At 41.1% G+C, this 18,275-nt stretch overlaps 1 protein-coding gene across 1 annotated transcript in view; it reads left to right on the plus strand.

Annotated features, from left to right (window-relative positions):
- col11a1a (collagen, type XI, alpha 1a) overlaps positions 1 to 18,275 on the plus strand; it is a 256,824-nt gene that overhangs the window by 13,976 nt on the left and 224,573 nt on the right. The window contains exons 3-4 of the mRNA XM_060922694.1: positions 2,344 to 2,557; positions 10,171 to 10,333. Coding sequence (XP_060778677.1) covers positions 2,344 to 2,557; positions 10,171 to 10,333 — 377 coding nt within the window. The remainder of the gene's footprint in view (positions 1 to 2,343; positions 2,558 to 10,170; positions 10,334 to 18,275) is intronic.

Consider the following 18,275-nt stretch of genomic DNA (forward strand, 5'->3'; position numbering starts at 1 on the left):
ATAGGTGTATAGAGGCCCATTTCCAGCAACTCTCACTCCAGTGTTCTAATGGTACAATGTGTTTGCTCATTGCCTCAGAAGGCTAATGGATGATTAGAAAACCCTTGTACAATCATGTTAGCACAGCTGAAAACAGTTGAGCTCTTTAGAGAAGCTATAAAACTGACCTTCCTTTGAGCAGATTGAGTTTCTGGAGCATCACATTTGTGGGGTCGATTAAATGCTCAAAATGGCCAGAAAAATGTCTTGACTATATTTTCTACTCATTTTACAACTTATGGTGGTAAATAAAAGTGTGACTTTTCATGGAAGACACAAAATTGTCTGGGTGACCCCAAACTTTTGAACGGTAGTGTATGTTCTGTCAAGATTCATCCCTGGTGAACTTTTTAAAAAAGTTTTCAAACTGCGTAGGCCTAAAGAGTGTAACATTCATTTAACAGTTATTCCACGAAATCGAGTCGTACATGAGCTGATAGTTGACGAGGCGCGTAGCACCGAGTTGTCCGTAAGCCATATATGACGAGATTGTGTGGAATAACTGTTTGATTCCATCCACATTCACTGGATTTTGAGAAACAGAGCATTTTTATTTTTATTTTTTTGCAAATTTGATTAATAAAAACTTTATACAAAATGTCCGACAAAGTCATTTCCGCTTAGAATGTAAACAAACCGGAGAAATGACAGGAGCGATTTGTGAAAAATGTATAATAATAATGCTTGGAAAAAAAAAAAAGATACATTCTTACCATCAAATATTTGCATTTTTTATGGCTTTGTTTTCGAGTAGAGTTTTTATTTCATCCTCTTTTGATTCAGCAACACGCTCTGCTATTTTGTTGTTCTCTATGGTATGAGACGATATCCTAGTAGGAGAGTAGCCAATCAGAGCGTGCGATTGCTCATATCCAGTGAATGTGGATAGAATAAACACTGCTATGCATTAGTGTGTGTTGTTAATCAGGTGAATTCGGGATGTCTGATATGACCAAAATTTCATGTCCTGATCACGATATAGCACATTTTCTGTAAATACAATAAATAAATAAATAAATAAACCAGGGCGGCACGGTGGTGTAGTGGTTAGCCCTGTCGCCTCACAGCAAGAAGGTCCGGGTTCGAGCCCCGTGGCTGGCGAGGGCCTTTCTGTGTGGAGTTTGCATGTTCTCCCCGTGTCCGCGTGGGTTTCCTCCGGGTGCTCCGGTTTCCCCCACAGTCCAAAGACATGCAGGTTAGGTTAACTGGTGACTCTAAATTGACCGTAGGTGTGAATGTGAGTGTGAATGGTTGTCTGTGTCTATGTGTCAGCCCTGTGATGACCTGGCGACTTGTCCAGGGTGTACCCCGCCTTTCGCCCGTAGTCAGCTGGGATAGGCTCCAGCTTGCCTGCGACCCTGTAGAAGGATAAAGCGGCTAGAGATAATGAGATGAGAGATGAGAAATAAATAAACTGATTTCTTTATGTAAAAAATCAGGAAGGTAGCATTTTCAGATGATCAACTCTTTTCACCAGAAAAGATTTAAATAATACGTATAAACCTGCTATAAGTGCATATTTTGATAAGGTCGTTGATAATAATGGTGGCAAAATCATCAGCATTAGCCGTTTCAGCATTTAAAAACAGCTGGCTACCAAAACAAAACATGTTTTGATCCAAAATAATTCACACACACACACACACACACACACACACACACACACACACACACACACACACACACACACACACACCTTGGTCTTAATGATAATATTTATTTCTGAATAAACAACATTTTTAGCTGTAATTCAGCTTTGGGGGAAAAAAATCAACCTCTAATCTGCAGCTAATAACCAGGTCTGTGCTAACGCGGGCTTAGCAGCACCAAGCAGCCCGTCATTCGGAACAACAGCTGCAGCTGCATCTCAAATAAATCGTTCAAATGACAAAAATATGGCTGTAAAGCGTGTGGAATGAACAATCGATGATTTTCTATCATATTTTGTTCTCACTGAATGACATGGTAATAGATACGTGTTTAAAGCGTCCCAAAGTGTCCTCATGAACATGTCCTCAGGAACGTCACATCCAGCTTTTGATTGACACCATGCTTGATTAAAAAACACGTATTTGCTAATCCAGTTAGAGAAGACCCAGATGTGACAGCTGTTTTGAAAGTACTATTGCAGATGTTCTTGCTCTGCTACTGTCACTAAATGAATGCGATGCTTCTTCATGTGGTATGGTGCAGCTGGGTTTTGTTTCGTTTGTTGCTTCTTTGTTAGCATGAATCACTGAGCTACTCAGACGTCTCGGTGTTTTGGAACCCTCACTAACTCCTCTTCATTTCTTTCAACCGCAGCTGGAGTGTTCCCTGAAGACTTCTCCATCTTGACCACCCTCAAACCCAAAGCTGGTCTCCAGTCCTTCCTGCTGTCCGTCTACAGTGAGCGAGGCGTCCAGCAGCTTGGCGTGGAGGTTGGACGTTCTCCCATCTTCCTTTACGAGGACCAGAAGGGCAAACCTGCGCCCGAGGACTACCCTCTGTTCCGCACCCTCAACCTAGCTGACGGGAAGTAAGTGTGAACGTTGGTGTCGTTGGAGTAGTTGTATCTTCAGAGATTGTTCATGTTGATATAATATGCGGTATAAAGCCTTTTGTTTTTGAAGTGCTAGCTTCAAGTGCTGTTTCTCTCTCTATAGAGAGTGTTTCTGTAGTTTAGCTCAAACTCTGAGGCTCTTTCACAGCCAGTGTTTATTTAGCTGTGACTTACGGGCTGTGTTGATACTGTCGGAAGAATTAGCTTTGCTGTGCTAATAAGGCTCAGCTGTCTCTTATAAACTCACACAGTGTTAGTTTAGCTGTTTTTTTTCTTTTTAAACGATGCTATTTCCAAAGGCGCTGTTAGCTTAGCTGTGATTTACAGCTCTGTATAGATAGGCGATGTTTAGCCGTGCTTCTAAGCCTCTTCTCAAAGATGATGTTAGCATGATTAATTTATCTTTGCCATAAAGATAAACCTGTTTCTGTGCTGTGTACAGTATGTTCCAGGTTTTTCCAGCTATATCCCGTGAATTTCTGAACATATGCAGCATTAGGTTGACTGAGTCTTTGTGGTTCTTTCCATACTGCTGTAATGACAGACTTCTTCAGCCCTGCCTTTCCTATTTTGGGCTTTCTAAAGTTGTAATCAGAAATCACTGGCTGCATTTTTGCAGTTTCCTTTGAATAACCACAATGCATATGATAAATGCGTAGCACGCTCAGAACAAACTCGGATCTGTAGTTTTCCCAGAAGCTGTTGCGCTGGCATTGTGGGTAGCTCTCTGATTTCTGGACATCCGCAAGATTTAGCTCTTTCTAGTTTCTATATCTGTGCAGGAGAAGGTCTTTCGATTCAAAGAGAGCAGCTGGGACTCTGTGAGAGATCTGATCAGAACCAGGAACCCGTGCCTGTGCAGCGTTACTGCAGAAAAATGAAAGGGTGGCAGATGGGGTGTGTTAAACATGACCTTTCAACTTCTGTGATTGTCTCATCCAATAAAGTTTCATATTCCGAATTCCTCGTTTGGGTTCGACAGAACTGCAGCATTTCTGAGCAGCAGGACACGACCAAACACACACGCTGTCCTGAAATCTGGAGTTCATTAATTTTGTTCGAAAGTGTAAACAGGTGTTGACGGTCATTATTTTGGTTTTATGTAGTTTGACCAGACAAGAAAATAGCTGAAGTGGAAAAATGGGGTTAGATCACTGCTAATGGATGAAAGTGGCTAGCATAACAGACTTTGTTTTCCCTCTCAATCTCAGCCAGAATGATTCAAAGTCAAAGAGTCCCATATAATCTTGGTGCATGGTTTGACGCAAATATGAATATGACTACACATATTAATAGTATATGTCAGTCTGTTTATTACCATATGCACAATATTAGACGAATCAGGAAGTATCTGTCGTATGATAATAGGAAGTCAATTGTACAGGCCATCATAATGTCTCGATTGGACTATTGTAACGGTCTACTGTATGGTACGCCTGCTGTTCATCTTGGTAAGTTGCAGCGCCTGCAGAATGCAGCAGCTCGGCTGGTATGTTCTGTATCCAGGTTTGATCATATTACTCCATCACTGATGAACCTGCATTGGCTTCCGGTTAGTTACAGAATTGAATTTAAGATAGCAATGCTTGTTCACAAATGTATTTATGGCGTTGCACCACAATATCTGTCGAGATTGATAAAAACTAAAGAGAGTTTGTGGTATCAGTTAAGAGGTAACCAGGGTACACTCCTAATAGACAATACGCATAGAACCAAAAAGACACTAGGGGACCGGGCGTTTGAAAATGCCGCGCCTAAAGTTTGGAATAGGCTCCCGCTAGATATAAGACAATGTAAATCATTGAATACTTTTAAAGTTTTACTCAAGACTTATTTTTTTAAATTAGCTTTTTATAATTAGTTTTTTTTTTAAATTGTAATTATCTTAATTAGTTTGAGTTATTCATTATTTTTAAATTGTATTGTATATGTGTATATATTCTGTAATGCGCAATCGATCATATCTATAGCATGTTAGATTGCGCACAATAAGTAATAAATTATTATATACGTTCGTACATACGTTGGGGAGTGCCTGTTAGAGAGCACACTCTGTCTAGGCCGTTGGCATGGTGAGGTAGGGTGGCCAGTTCCTTTCCTCGCCGCCTTTAACTTCCCCAGTGTTTCCACCAGGTCCCCATTCACTGCTGGGTGGACAGGAGGCGAGCCCCAAATCACCGTCCGAGGCGAGGCTCAAACCTGGGACCGTTCGCTTAGTGGTCAGGCTCTCTAACCACTTGGCCACTTCGCCTCACCAGAATGATTAGACAGACCTAATTTTTTTCTGTTTTTTTTTTTAATGTAGTCAGTTATTAGGAGAGATAACTGACTAGCACAGGTATCTGGTTAGCTAGCAAGGTGGAGGTTAGCCTGCTACCTACCAGGTTATGTAATATGATGCATATTTTGTCAATTTGGCAACAAATATGTCTGTAACATGCAGTTAGTGAAGGCAGAACTCAAGTACGTAAACTCAGGGTGGTGTTTATTATGAGCAGTCTGAGAATTGTTGTCAAAGTTCATCGCAGCGGACTTACATGACTAAATGTCGAGAAAGTCGCCAATAGCCAAGAAACATCAAATGGTATAAACGTAAGAACTATGCAATTGCACGATAAGACTTCGTGAAGACACAAAGAAATAGCAAAATATACATAAATAATCAATTAGCTAACATGTAACAGGTGGCCACATTAGGGTAATTAACCAATGACAGAACAGGAGAGGGGACAGGTGTATCTACAGACTGGAGACCAATAAGTGAAAGGGGTTATGCTGAGGTCAACAAGAGCCAGAATCACTTCACGGTAGATGCCGGTAGATGATTTTAGGCCTTCTGGGGGTCAACCAGCACCCGTTCTGGGAAGCTACCTTCACAAGCAAAAGGGTGTGGCTTCCATCCCTGGAAAGTTTGGTCGTGTTGAAAATTGCTGTGGGTCAATCGCTGGGTAAATTCAGCCATCACCGCCATGAAGGCATCTGTGCGCATCCTTGAGGCATTTGTGAGGCTAACGTGGGCTACTCGGGGTTACCGTAGCATTCCGTTACAACCATTGAGCTCAAAATGTTCACGGAACAACAGTCTGTAGAAAGTGAAAAGTTTGCCCAGGGGGCGTGGGTTATTTCGTCTTGCCTTGGCTATGCTGTACTGCAACCATGAAAACCATGCACACTGCTGTCGCTGCTGTAAGGTCATACTTCGCTATACATTATTGGTGCCATTGGTTATACCGGCGTCTACTGTCGTGGCTCCTGTGGCTTCATTTGCATATTTACTCCACCCAAATTTATGCAACAGATTACCTCCAAAATCTGCCGGAGTGGCCATGGTAGCCCCAGCCACAGTTCTCATGGATCAACCCGCTGTGTGTGACCTTAGCATTAGGGTTAGGGCTAGGGATAGGGAAGATAGCTAATAGAAATTCTCCATCATTACAGAATCTTTGTTAACAAGTGTATCTTTGGGTAATGGTAATAAAGAAGATGCACTGATTACAAACAAACAAGCAAACAAATAAAAAGCACTATCTGGGTTACTTCCTCCTCCTCTAGGTCACTTCTTTCCCTCCGACCTTGGGATTTTGTTTTCTCCTTGTTAATTACGACCATGCTTGTAAATCCATATGCAATTTTGTCATATTTTCATGTCATAGTTTCCTGACGTGGGCGGCACGGTGGTGTAGTGGTTAGCGCTGTCGCCTCACAGCAAGAAGGTCTGGGTTTGAGCCCCGTGGCCGGCGAGGGCCTTTCTGTGCGGAGTTTGCATATTGTCCACGTGGGTTTCCTCCGGGTGCTCCGGTTTCCCCCACAGTCCAAAGACATGCAGGTTAGGTTAACTGGTGACTCTAAATTGACTGTAGGTGTGAATGTGAGTGTGAATGGTTGTCTGTGTCTGTGTGTCAGCCCTGTGATGACCTGGTGACTTGTCCAGGGTGTACCCCGCCTTTCGCCCGTAGTCAGCTGGGATAGGCTCCAGCTTGCCTGCGACCCTGTAGAACAGGATAAAGCGGCTACAGATAATGAGATGAGTTTCCTGACGTCTGTTGTCTCACTGAGCCATGGTCACATGATGTTGTCGAAGAACTCCCGGAGGTATTTTTGACCTCCTATGCTAGCGCTGCATGTCAGGATAGGATCTCAAATAGCTATTATACTCTTCATTTACCTGCTTTTTTAATATTTAGGTGTCTTCATGTCTCGACATAGGATATAGATGTAGGATAAACCACTAAAGAAACAATGATCTTATGGTGGAACGAGAAACAAAAACAGTTCTATAAGCGTGTAATTGGCATCTAGAATTTAAACCAGTGGCTCAGTAGACAGTGCTAAGAGGAAATGTAAAGTTTTTATAATGTGGTAATCAAATGGAAGGAAATGGAAGCAGGGGGAAAAATCATAAAGTTTGGTCTATTAATGTCCCCTATGTTACTCTACATCTGCTCTCTAAAGTATTTGCCTTTATTATTATCAGGAGCTTTCTTTTACATAGTTTTATTTATTACGCTTATTTGTGATTTATTTAAACCTAAACCAATTAGATTAAGAATCTGTTTTTCCTTGATATGTTTTTTTTTTCATTGTTTCGATGTCGAGATCTTAGGAACTCCATGATGCTCTATGATTTTAGGTAGTTTTTGCAATCTAGCATGAGCTATTGAGCTGAAAAAATACATATTTATCTGAATTCTCCAGGACCTGGATAGCACTTGGACCGCCCACTCCTTTGGCTCTCCTCTCCAACACACTTTCCACAATGTTCACGCTGTCTGTCATGCTGACTAACCATTCGGTTTGGAGTTTAATGAGTCTAATCTGTGTTGAAAGTGGAATGTGTTCAGGCCTGGAATGTGGAATAGTTAAGGTGTAAGACCTGGAGGACTCATGTGAGCCCTTCGTTAGCTTGCTATTCTATGACCTGTACTTCCCATGTTGGTCTTGAGGCACCATCCAATAGCCCTTGTAGTGCAGTTTTTGGATTTAATTTGTAGTTATGTTTTGAAAGCATGAAGAATATTTAGTGCCAAGGTTCTCAGCATGAGAATATGGTTCCCAGGAGTGAGTACATCCAGGGGACCTTGAGGTGTATTATTTTTTTAAATATGGATTTTATACTGCACCAATGATATTGATAATGGAGTGGGCCACTTGAAGATAAAGCACAGCCCCTATACGGGTTTGGTTTGGGACACATCCACAGTTGACAGGCGTGGTGTGGTGTGAAGAATCGCCATTTTCTCTGGCCTCATTGTCACGGAATTCTCAAAGATCCAGCTTGCCGAGGAAAAACGCAAATGCCAGAAGAAGCGTATGGATCAACAGGCTCAAGGAGAAGGACCTCCTCTGACTTTTCCCTGTACAAGTTGTCAGCGGATGTTCCACAGCCATCTTAGATGCGCCAGCTATCGATGTCATAAACACCGCCTGGCTCCTTGAATTCTTTCGATCCTTATCCTCGATCGAGGGAATGCCAGCGTGTGACAGTCGACAGATACTGAGGCAGTATTTATGTGGTACATACAGTTAGGTCCATAAATATTTGGACAGGGACAACATATTTCTAATTTTGGTTCTGTACATTACCACAATGAATTGTGAACAAAACAATTCAGATGCAGTTGAAGTTCAGACTTTCAGCTTTAATTCAGTGGGTTGAACAAAATGGTTGCATAAAAATGTGAGGAACTAAAGCATTTTTTAAACACAGTCCCTTCATTTCAGGGGCTCAAAAGTAACTGGACAAATTAAAAAATTGTAAATAAAATGTTCATTTCTAATAATTGGTTGAAAACCCTTTGTTGGCAATGACTGCCTGAAGTCTTGAACTCATGGACATCACCAGACGCTGTGTTTCCTCCTTTTTAATGCTCTGCCAGGCCTTTACTGCAGCGGTGTTCAGTTGCTGTTTGTTTGTGGGCCTTTCTGTCTGAAGTTTAGTCTTTAACAAGTGAAATGCATGCTCAATTGGGTTGAGCTCAGGTGACTGACTTGGCCATTCAAGAATATTCCACTTCTTTGCTTTAATAAACTCCTGGGTTGCTTTGGCTTTATGTTCTGGGTCATTGTCCATCTGTATTATGAAACGCCGACCAATCAGTTTGGCTGCATTTGGCTGGATTTGAGCACACAGTATGTCTCTGAATACCTCAGAATTCATCCGGCTGCTTCTGTCCTGTGTCACATCATCAATAAACACTAGTGACCCAGTGCCACTGGCAGCCATGCATGCCCAAGCCATCATACTGCCTCTGCCGTGTTTTACAGATGATGTAAAACTGTACATCATGAGCTGTACCACGCCTTTGCCATACTTTTTTCTTTCCATCATTCTGGTAGAGGTTGATCTTGGTTTCATATGTCCAAAGAATGTTCTTCCAGAACTGTGCTGGCTTTTTTAGATATTTTTTAGCAAAGTCCAATCTAGCCTTTTTATTCGTGAGGCTTATGAGTGGCTTGCACCGTGCAGTGAACCTTCTGTATTTACTTTCATACAGTCTTCTCTTTATGGTAGATTTGGATATTGATACACCTACCTCCTGGAGAGTGTTGTTCACTTGGTTGGCTGTTGTGAAGGGGTTTCTCTTCACCATGGAAATTATTCTGCGATCATCCACCCCTGTTGTCTTCTATGGGCGTCCAGGTCTTTTTGCATTGATGAGTTCACCAGTGCTTTCTTTCTTTCTCAGGATGTACCAAACTGTAGATTTTGCCACTCCTAATATTGTAGCAATTTCTCGGATGGGTTTTTTCTGTTTTCGCAGCTTAAGGATGGCTTGTTTCACCTGCATGGAGAGCTCCTTTGACTGCATGTTTTCTTCACAGCAAAATCTCCCAAATGCAAGCACCACACCTCAAATCAACTCCAGGCCTTTTATCTGCTTAATTGAGAATGACATAACGAAGGAATTGCCCACACCTGCCCATGAAATAGCCTTTGAGTCAATTGTCCAATTACTTTTGGTCCCTTTAAAAACAGGGTGGCACATGTTAAGGAGCTGAAACTCCTAAACCCTTCATCCAATTTTAATGTGGATACCCTCAAATGAAAGCTGAAAGTCTGGACTTTATGTCCATGTCCATTATATAACTATAACCTGAATATGTTTCATTAAACAGGTAAAAAAAAAATTGTGTCAGTGTCCAAATATATATGGACCTTACTGTATAACAGGAAGTACACTTTTAGGGTGATCCACATTGGTCTTTCAAGGGTTCCTTATTCCCAATACATCCAATTCTCCAATGTAGAATATTATGATGAAGGGGCTGAAGCCATGGTCTAAAGGTTAGAGAAGCAGCTTTTGGACCAAAAGGTCACCAGTTCAATTCCCTGGACCAGCAGGAATGGCTGAAGTGCCCTTGAGCAAGGCACCTAACTCCCAACTGCTCCCCAGGCTGCTCTGGATATGTTATACGTCACTGGATAAGCGCATCTGCTAAATGTCTGTGATGTAATGTTATTTACCTGATGGCTCAATCCAGGTGTGTTCAAGGAGGAAATACTGAAAAGGGGCATCATATAACATAGTAATTCAGGTCTAAGGCTGGTAAACACCACTTTGTCCTCATAGATGGTTTCTGTTTTACAGGTGGCATCGTGTGGCCATCAGTGTGGAGAAGAAGAATGTGACCATCATTGTGGACTGCAAGAAAAAGATTACTAAGCCCTTGAAAAGAAGTGGCCATGCCAACCTTGACACCAAAGGCATCACTGTGTTTGGCAGCAGGCTTCTGGATGAGGAGTCCTTCGAGGTAAATCCCTTAGGTCTACTCTAAAGTCCACTGTGAGTATTGTTTTGACTGTGCAAATGACTGTGAGTATTGTTTTTTTTTTTTTGAGATTTAAGTAATGGAATACTTGCTTACCAGAAATGTACCCTCAAAGGTACTGCAGAGATCCTATGGGTCCATGTACCTTAATGAGGTTCTTTAAAATATGTTCCTCTAAATAAAGTTAAGAGTGGCACATGGCATAGGTATAGGGGGTAGTGTTGGCACCTCACGCTTCAGATTATTGTCTGCAAAGTTGCAGGTTATCCCAGCGCTTGCATAGGTTTTCTTCAGGTTCTCCAGGTTCCTGCCACCATGCAAAACATGGTGCCAGAGGTGGATTAACAACTCTAAGTTACCTATAGGTGTGGCTGAGTGGGATGCAAATGTGTATGCCTGGTGTCCCCTCCGGGGTGTATTACCACATAATGCCGGGAGTTCCTTAGATTGGCTGCAGACCTTCATCTGTGACCAGGATAAATCAGTTTCTGAGGATGAATGAAGACTATAACTCAAAGTACCCTTGATGGTGCCACCCTGTTTAGGATTTTTTTAAGAGGGAAGAAGAGCTTGAAGTGGGCAGAAAGGCAGAAGGGCAAGAAAGTTTCTTGGATGCTACTTTTTCAGGAGTCGTTTGCAGTTTAGGCAGGTTATGAGAGCTGAGTGGTCTTTTTTTCTCCCCTGGCTTTTCCAGAACTATTTGCTGTTTAGGAGTTGGGTGTGTGTACAACGAATGCTTTCTGGCTATCTTGTGCTTTGAAACCCTTTAATTTCAAGGGTCTTTTAGTAGTGATTCAGTGGTTAAGTTGAGCTGTTGATTTTGAAAGTTGTGGTTCAAGTCTGACCAGATGAGCTACTGCTGGACCCTTTAGTAAAACTGTCACCCCAACGTCCTTCCAGTGTTGGGTACTCAAGGATAAATGGTTTATACTGTATCCAGGTGCATGTATGGTATGGCAAAATTTAGTCAAAATTCCATTGTTTCCATAAATGAAGAGTTATAACATCAACGGAACTGACTTCATGTTAAAACTGTTAATGTTATAGTCTTGTTGTCTGTTGTTGCCCAAATGAGGATGAGTTCTCTTTTGAGTCTGGTTCCTCTTGAGGTTTCTTCCTCATGTCGTCTGAGGGAGTTTTTCCTTGCCACCATCGCCACAGGCTTCATCATTGGTGATAGATTAAGGATAAAATTAGCTCATGTTTTAAGTCGTTTAAATTCTGTAAAGCTGCTTTGGGACAATGTCTATTGTTAAAAGTGCGATACAAACAAACTTGACTTGACTTGGCATGAGGACTTGGCATTTATCTCTATGATATGATGGGTGGAAAAACCAAAGGCCCACTTTAGAAACTGCTCAGAAGTACCAGATGACTTGTTTATTAGCAGGTAACAATGGAGTATGTTTCTGTAGACTAGGATGTGATTGGTGTTGACAGCTATAAAGTTAGATATGTAATTTATCACTTGCTTGGAAGATATTATCTTGAGGAAATAAAATCATGACCTGGAATTAGAGGAAAGAACGAGGGACTGCTGCCAGGACTGGGTTTGGAAGCAGCTACAGAATGATGACATAATACTTTATAGTTGTTGGCTAGCAACACTTTGCAGAGAAAACAAGTTTTTTTTTTTTGCTTCGTCAGTGGATTGTTTGGGATGCATAAAGGTATGCTTATTCAAAATGGGATAGTCAGTGTGCTCTCTGAATGGTTAAAGGAGAACTGAAGGCAAATTTTTTATTATCAAAATTCTATTTATCTAATTTTATTAAATATCAGAATGCATTTCTGATCGCTATTCTGTCACTGCTATAGCAAGTTATGAGTGTTTGAAATATGCTCTGTAATATATCAGTCCATATGTCAAAGCAATGGCCGTAAACGAGATTCACTGAGACCTGTGCGAGACATCGTAGGACGGAAGTAGAAGAAAAGAAGAAACCTTTATTTATCACATGCACACTTCAAGCACAGTGAAATTCATCCTCTGCATTTAACTCATCTGAAGCAGTGAACACACGCACACACACACACACTTGGAGCAGTGGGCAGCCACACCAGAGCGCCCGGGGAGCAGTCAGGGGTTCGGTACCTTGCTCAAGGGCACCTCAGCCCAAGGCCACCCCACGTCAACCTAACTGCATGTCTTTGGATTGTGGGGGAAACCGGAGCACCCGGAGGAAACCCATGCAGACACGGGGAGAACATGCAAACTCCACACAGAAAGGCCCTCGCCGGTAGCTGGGTTCAAACCCGGAACCTTCTTACTGTGAGGCGACCGTGCTAAGTAAAACATACAGCGGAAATCAAAGTGACCAACATTTGCCAACGTTGTCAAAAGACGCGCTGCCCTCTTTTGAATGCTGATGAAATCAAGCCGGAAGTTTTGTTTGTTTTGATAGCAATCAGGAAAGTTTGAAAAAAGTAGGCAGTAATCGTCAATATTTCATTTGGAAAACAGTTTTCAAAATGGCGGCACTGACACCTGGCTGACACGTCACGTTTCGAAGTTTCGCACAAGTGTGAAGATCGTGCGGATAAGCGGCGCCTGCTGTGGACCAAACGAACTAAATTCAACACGGCTAAAAACCGAATAGGCCGATAAGTATAATATTTAATTGCAATTAGTTGCCAATGCAAGTCACGATATAAGGTTACTAAAACCGAAAACATAATTGAATAACATGTTAAGAAAGAAAGCAAGTTTAAAAATGACTTCAGTTCTCCTTTAATTGATTTATTGTTCTCAAGAATGCCCTTTAGTGGTTTATTTGAAATTGTTGGATGCTGAACACAACATACACCTCAGGTCTGAAGGATTGTCTCAGAGGAGTCCCTCTGTTCTCACAACCTCTTCGAGATCAGTACAGAGACAGATTCATCCAAAATAAAACGGGAACACAATAGTAGCCTTTTTGGGATTTATGTTTCAGGATCAGGAGATTTGAGATGAACCCTCGAACATGACAATACAATAGCAACTCAGGACAAGCAACTGATAAAGCTTTGAAACATGGTTGTACTTAAAGGTACTGTAGTACCTTTATTCAAAGTACTCAAAGGTAGTACCTTTAGGCAGCCATGGGCTAAAAGTTAGAGAAGCAGCCTTGGACCCAAAGTTCTTGGGTTGCTGGTTGAATTCCTTGGACTGGCAAGAAAAATGTGGGGGGAGTGAATGAACAAGTACCCTTGATCAAGTGCCTGAACTGCCCTTGAGTAAGGCACCTAACCTTCAACTACTCCCTGGGTGCTGTAGCATTGCTGCCCACTGCTCTGGGTATGTGAATGCTCACAGCTTCAGATGGGTTAAATGCAGAGGAGGGATTTCACTGTTCTCTAAAGCACATGTGACAAATATAGGCTTCTTCTTTGCTTGAAGGTTCTTCCAGAGAGATAAGTGAAGAACCATTAAACAGTAGGATTGATCCAAGGAATTCACTGTTGCCAACCATTTGAGTCAATGACTTTACTGAACCATGAGTAATTCAGCATAAACTATGGAGTGATGTACTTAGAGTAGTATATAAAGTCTTGTTTTGTTGACCTTTTGGGTTGAAGGTTGAAGCTTAAGTTTTGACTTTTTGACAGATTCATGAAAGCTTCGTAGGAATGTTTTGTGAAGAATTGGCTTGCCATGTGGACTGCAAGTGTCTTAGATGTCACACACACACATACACAAACTCTCTGAGCTGTTAAAACATCTCATCTCATCTCATTATCTCTAGCCGCTTTATCCTGTTCTACAGGGTCGCAGGCAAGCTGGAGCCTATCCCAGCTGACTACGGGCGAAAGGCGGGGTACACCATGGACAAGTCGCCAGGTCATCACAGGGCTGACACATAGACACAGACAACCATTCACACTCACATTCACACCTACGCTCAATTTAGAGCCACCAGTTAACCTAACCTGCATGTCTTTGGACCATACCTGTCAACCCTCCCGTTTTTCTCGGGAAATCCCTTATTTTGACTTATTTTTTTATTTTCCCAAAAATATCCCGTATTTTGACATTATATAAACGTCCAGTATTTTCACAATATAAAAAAGTCGGTAGGTCCAGAATTCATGACGCGCCTCTGACAGGAGTTTACAGCAGGAAGTCGGCCCATGAATTCACGTCCCCGCCCTCTCAGGCATCAGTAATTACAGAACTACGTCCGGAGGCGAGGCTGAGCAAGTGATTAGGTTCAGTGTTGCCAGATTGGGAGGTTTCCCGCCCAAGTTGGGCGGTTTCAAGTGCATTTTGGCGGGTTTTGAACATATTTTGGGCTGGAAAACGTCAGCAGTATCTGGCAACACTGATTAGGTCTGAGGTGAAGATGGCGATGCTAATAGCTAAGAAAAACATTAGCCTCTCTTTCTTTGATGATTTCAACAAGTGCGTGGCTGGAATGTTCCCAGACTCTTCCATCGCAAAGAAATTTTCCATGGGGAAAACGAAAGCCTCCCAAATAATCAAAGGTAAGCTACACATGTTTACATTAAGTATGTCCTGGCTAAGACCTCATAAATAGCCTAGTGTAAACTAATTGGTGTATTAACTGTTTTATCCACTCATTGTCTATTTTATTTTCTATCTGAAACTTACCCATTTTAAATCACTCTTGGTTTAATATCTTATATTACTCTATCTATCTATCTATCTATCTATCTATCTATCTATCTATCTATCTATCTATCTATCTATCTATCTATCTATCTATCTATCTATCTATCTATCTATCTATTTATTGTTCCGAGGCCATGACTATGGTAAAACCATAATAAATTGCAATGGAATTGAATTTATTGACTGGTTATATAATGACCTTTCTTATTTTAACATAAGATACGTATTTTAGCCCTTAATTTGGGAAATAACTGGTACCACTGAAAGCAAATAAAAATAAATGTATGGTTTATTCACAAATGCACTCTATAAACCATAAGCATATTGAGTTTGGGTCTTGGCTATCACCAACATGCACCAGAGTACAGGAAATCACAAATACTAGATAGAAAATTCCCCCCATTCAACTACACACCCACTTTTGGTGAAGGGTATGACTTTCCGAAATTTTCCCTTATTTTGAGTTAAAAATCTGGGAAATATCCCTTTTTTTCAAACCTCAAAGTTGACAGGTATGCTTTGGACTGTGGGGGAAACCGGAGCACCCGGAGGAAACCCACGCGGACACCATGCAGACTCCGCACAGAAAGACCCTCGCCGGCCACGGGGCTCGAACCCGGACCTTCTTGCTGTGAAGTGATAGCGCTAACCACTACACCACCGTGCCACCCCTGTTAAAACATAAATTGGATAAATTCTGGTGTTTTGCTGTGCTATTCGATAAACATTCCTTACTGTACCCTGTTTTTAGCGCAAATTATAACCTTTATATGTCATGTAAAAATGTCATGGCCAATTCACTTCTTGTTCACTGCCTTTAGGAATTTGGTGTTTGGCTGGGAGCGCTTAGACAATTCTCAATTAGTGCTCTTCCAGAAAACATCTGTGGTTCTTTTAAGGAAGGAAAAAAAAAACAAAAAACAACAACACTGACATCTACACTCGCTGGTGATACTTCAAAGGCACTTGGCTTTAATTAATAGCAGTCACGTGAATTTTTATTCATGATGGTTCTTTGCTAAAGTATAGTTTGTGCGTAGTGTTTAAGGGTGAAAGCTGTTGCTGCAGTCTTTGTACTTCACGTGGTGGCAACACTGGTGTGTGTGTGTGTGTTTAAGGAATACTACTGTGTTATTGCTAGGCCGATTAGCCAGCTAGGATTTCTTTACAGTTCTCCTGAACATGACAGAGCAGAGTGTGTTGGGGTCAACACCAGTTTAATTTAAATGATGGAACACAATGGACGCTTGTCATGTGGGCTTGAAATGTGTTGCGCTTGTGTGAGGAGAATGCTCACTCACACCCGGGGGTCAGCGTTTGTCTGTGAAGCGAAAAGTTTGTTTAAAGCGATGGGGGTGGTGGAGGTGGTCAGTGGGGGAGTGAATGGAGCTGGCTGCTTTTTGACGGAGTCTTGGTTTCTCTAACCAGCCATTCATTTTTGTCTTTGGTACTGTTTTTTTGGTTTCGCTCATGTTTTCTTGGCGAATGTAGCCTGAGACAAAACTTGAATCCGTGCTGTTTTACACAGATGACGGTTCTGCTCCTGACATTACTGATAGATCTTGTCAGTGGGATCCCAGAGCATGGCGGGACATGTGCTTGATCTAACATGCCAAAGGAATGAGTTGTTCTCCATTAAAAAAGTCACCTTTTTTTTCTTTTAATGTGGCTTTGTTCCTTAGGGAAATATGCAGCGCTGTAGTGCATTCTTGCCTCTTTGGTGTTTTCAGTGGATTTACAGTCGCTCTGTAGTTTTGATTTTAATCTTTAACTGCATCGGTGGTGTTTCAACATTTCATACAAAACCAGGATTTATATCCAAAATACACTACCGTTCAAAAGTTTGGTGTCACTTTGAAATGTCCTTATTTTTGAAAGAAAAGCACTGTTCTTTTCAATGAAGCTCACTTTAAACTAATCAGAAATCCACTCTATACATTGCTAATGTGGTAAATGACTATTCTAGCTGCAAATGTCTGGTTTTTGGTGCAATATCTCCATAGGTGTATAGAGGCCCATTTCCAGCAACTCTCACTCCAGTGTTCTAATGGTACAATGTGTTTGCTCATTGCCTCAGAAGGCTAATGGATGATTAGAAAACCCTTGTACAATCATGTTAGCACAGCTGAAAACAGTTGAGCTCTTTAGAGAAGCTATAAAACTGACCTTCCTTTGAGCAGATTGAGTTTCTGGAGCATCACATTTGTGGGGTCGATTAAATGCTCAAAATGGCTTGACTATATTTTCTATTCATTTTACAACTTATGGTGGTAAATAAAAGTGTGACTTTTCATGGAAAACACAAAATTGTCTGGGTGACCCCAAACTTTTGAACGGTAGTGTACATTCTTCTTCTACCACTCAGAGTAATGTAAACCATTCCAAAGCTTGTATTAAAGTCAGTAACTAAGTAATACAATTATTACATTTTATTAAATATGACTATTTCTTGATGACTTCTTCTGTGATTCATATTCCATGTTATTTTGTGAATTGCATATTGTATTTGTTCAATTTTTTTTTTTACTTGTTTGGTCAAATTGTTCAGAACATCAAAGTTGATCAATTTGACTTTGATAAATGTTAACGCTAATTTAACTAGTCGGGCTCTCTGTAGAGCTCATACACCTGCCAAGCCACATTTTATCAACTTCAAAATCAAATCAATCGAACCTAGGATAATATAAAAGCTGTCCATCAAATTTCATCCAAATCCGTTCACTACTTTTTGAGTTACGTTGGGAACAGAGAAAGAAATACTGGTTTTGTATACATATCTGGAACCTGGATCTACATACATATTTGGATTTGTATCAAAATGTAAGTCAGTCGTTCCTTGGCTCATGGCTCATCTTTCCACCAAATTTTATCCAAATCCATTCACTACTTTTTGAGTTAGATTGGTAAAAGAAAAAAAAATCATCCTGGTTCTGTATACATATCTGGAACCTGGATACATATTTGGATTTGCATCAAAATCTAGTCAGTTGTTCCTTGGCCCATGGCTCACCTTTCCACCAAATTTTCTCCAAATCCATTCACGACTTTGTGAGTTACGTTGGGAAAACTCAAGTTGGCAGAAGTAAAAAAAAAAATATTTTGACTAAAATGTCAGGAAGTTTAACTTCAAAAACAAAAAATGTGCACAATTGCTAAAGTGAAATAAAATGCTGCTTTTTGTACCACTAGTCCAGCATGTTCTTACAGTAGGAAACAAAATATTTGATCAAGAATCTCTGTAACGTTGATCAGCTCATAAATGAAGGTTTTCTAGACATTTTGCATTACATTATTGACGTTTAACAGGTG

This window comes from Neoarius graeffei, chromosome 5, assembly GCF_027579695.1.
Source record: "Neoarius graeffei isolate fNeoGra1 chromosome 5, fNeoGra1.pri, whole genome shotgun sequence".
NCBI classification, from domain to species: domain Eukaryota; kingdom Metazoa; phylum Chordata; class Actinopteri; order Siluriformes; family Ariidae; genus Neoarius; species Neoarius graeffei.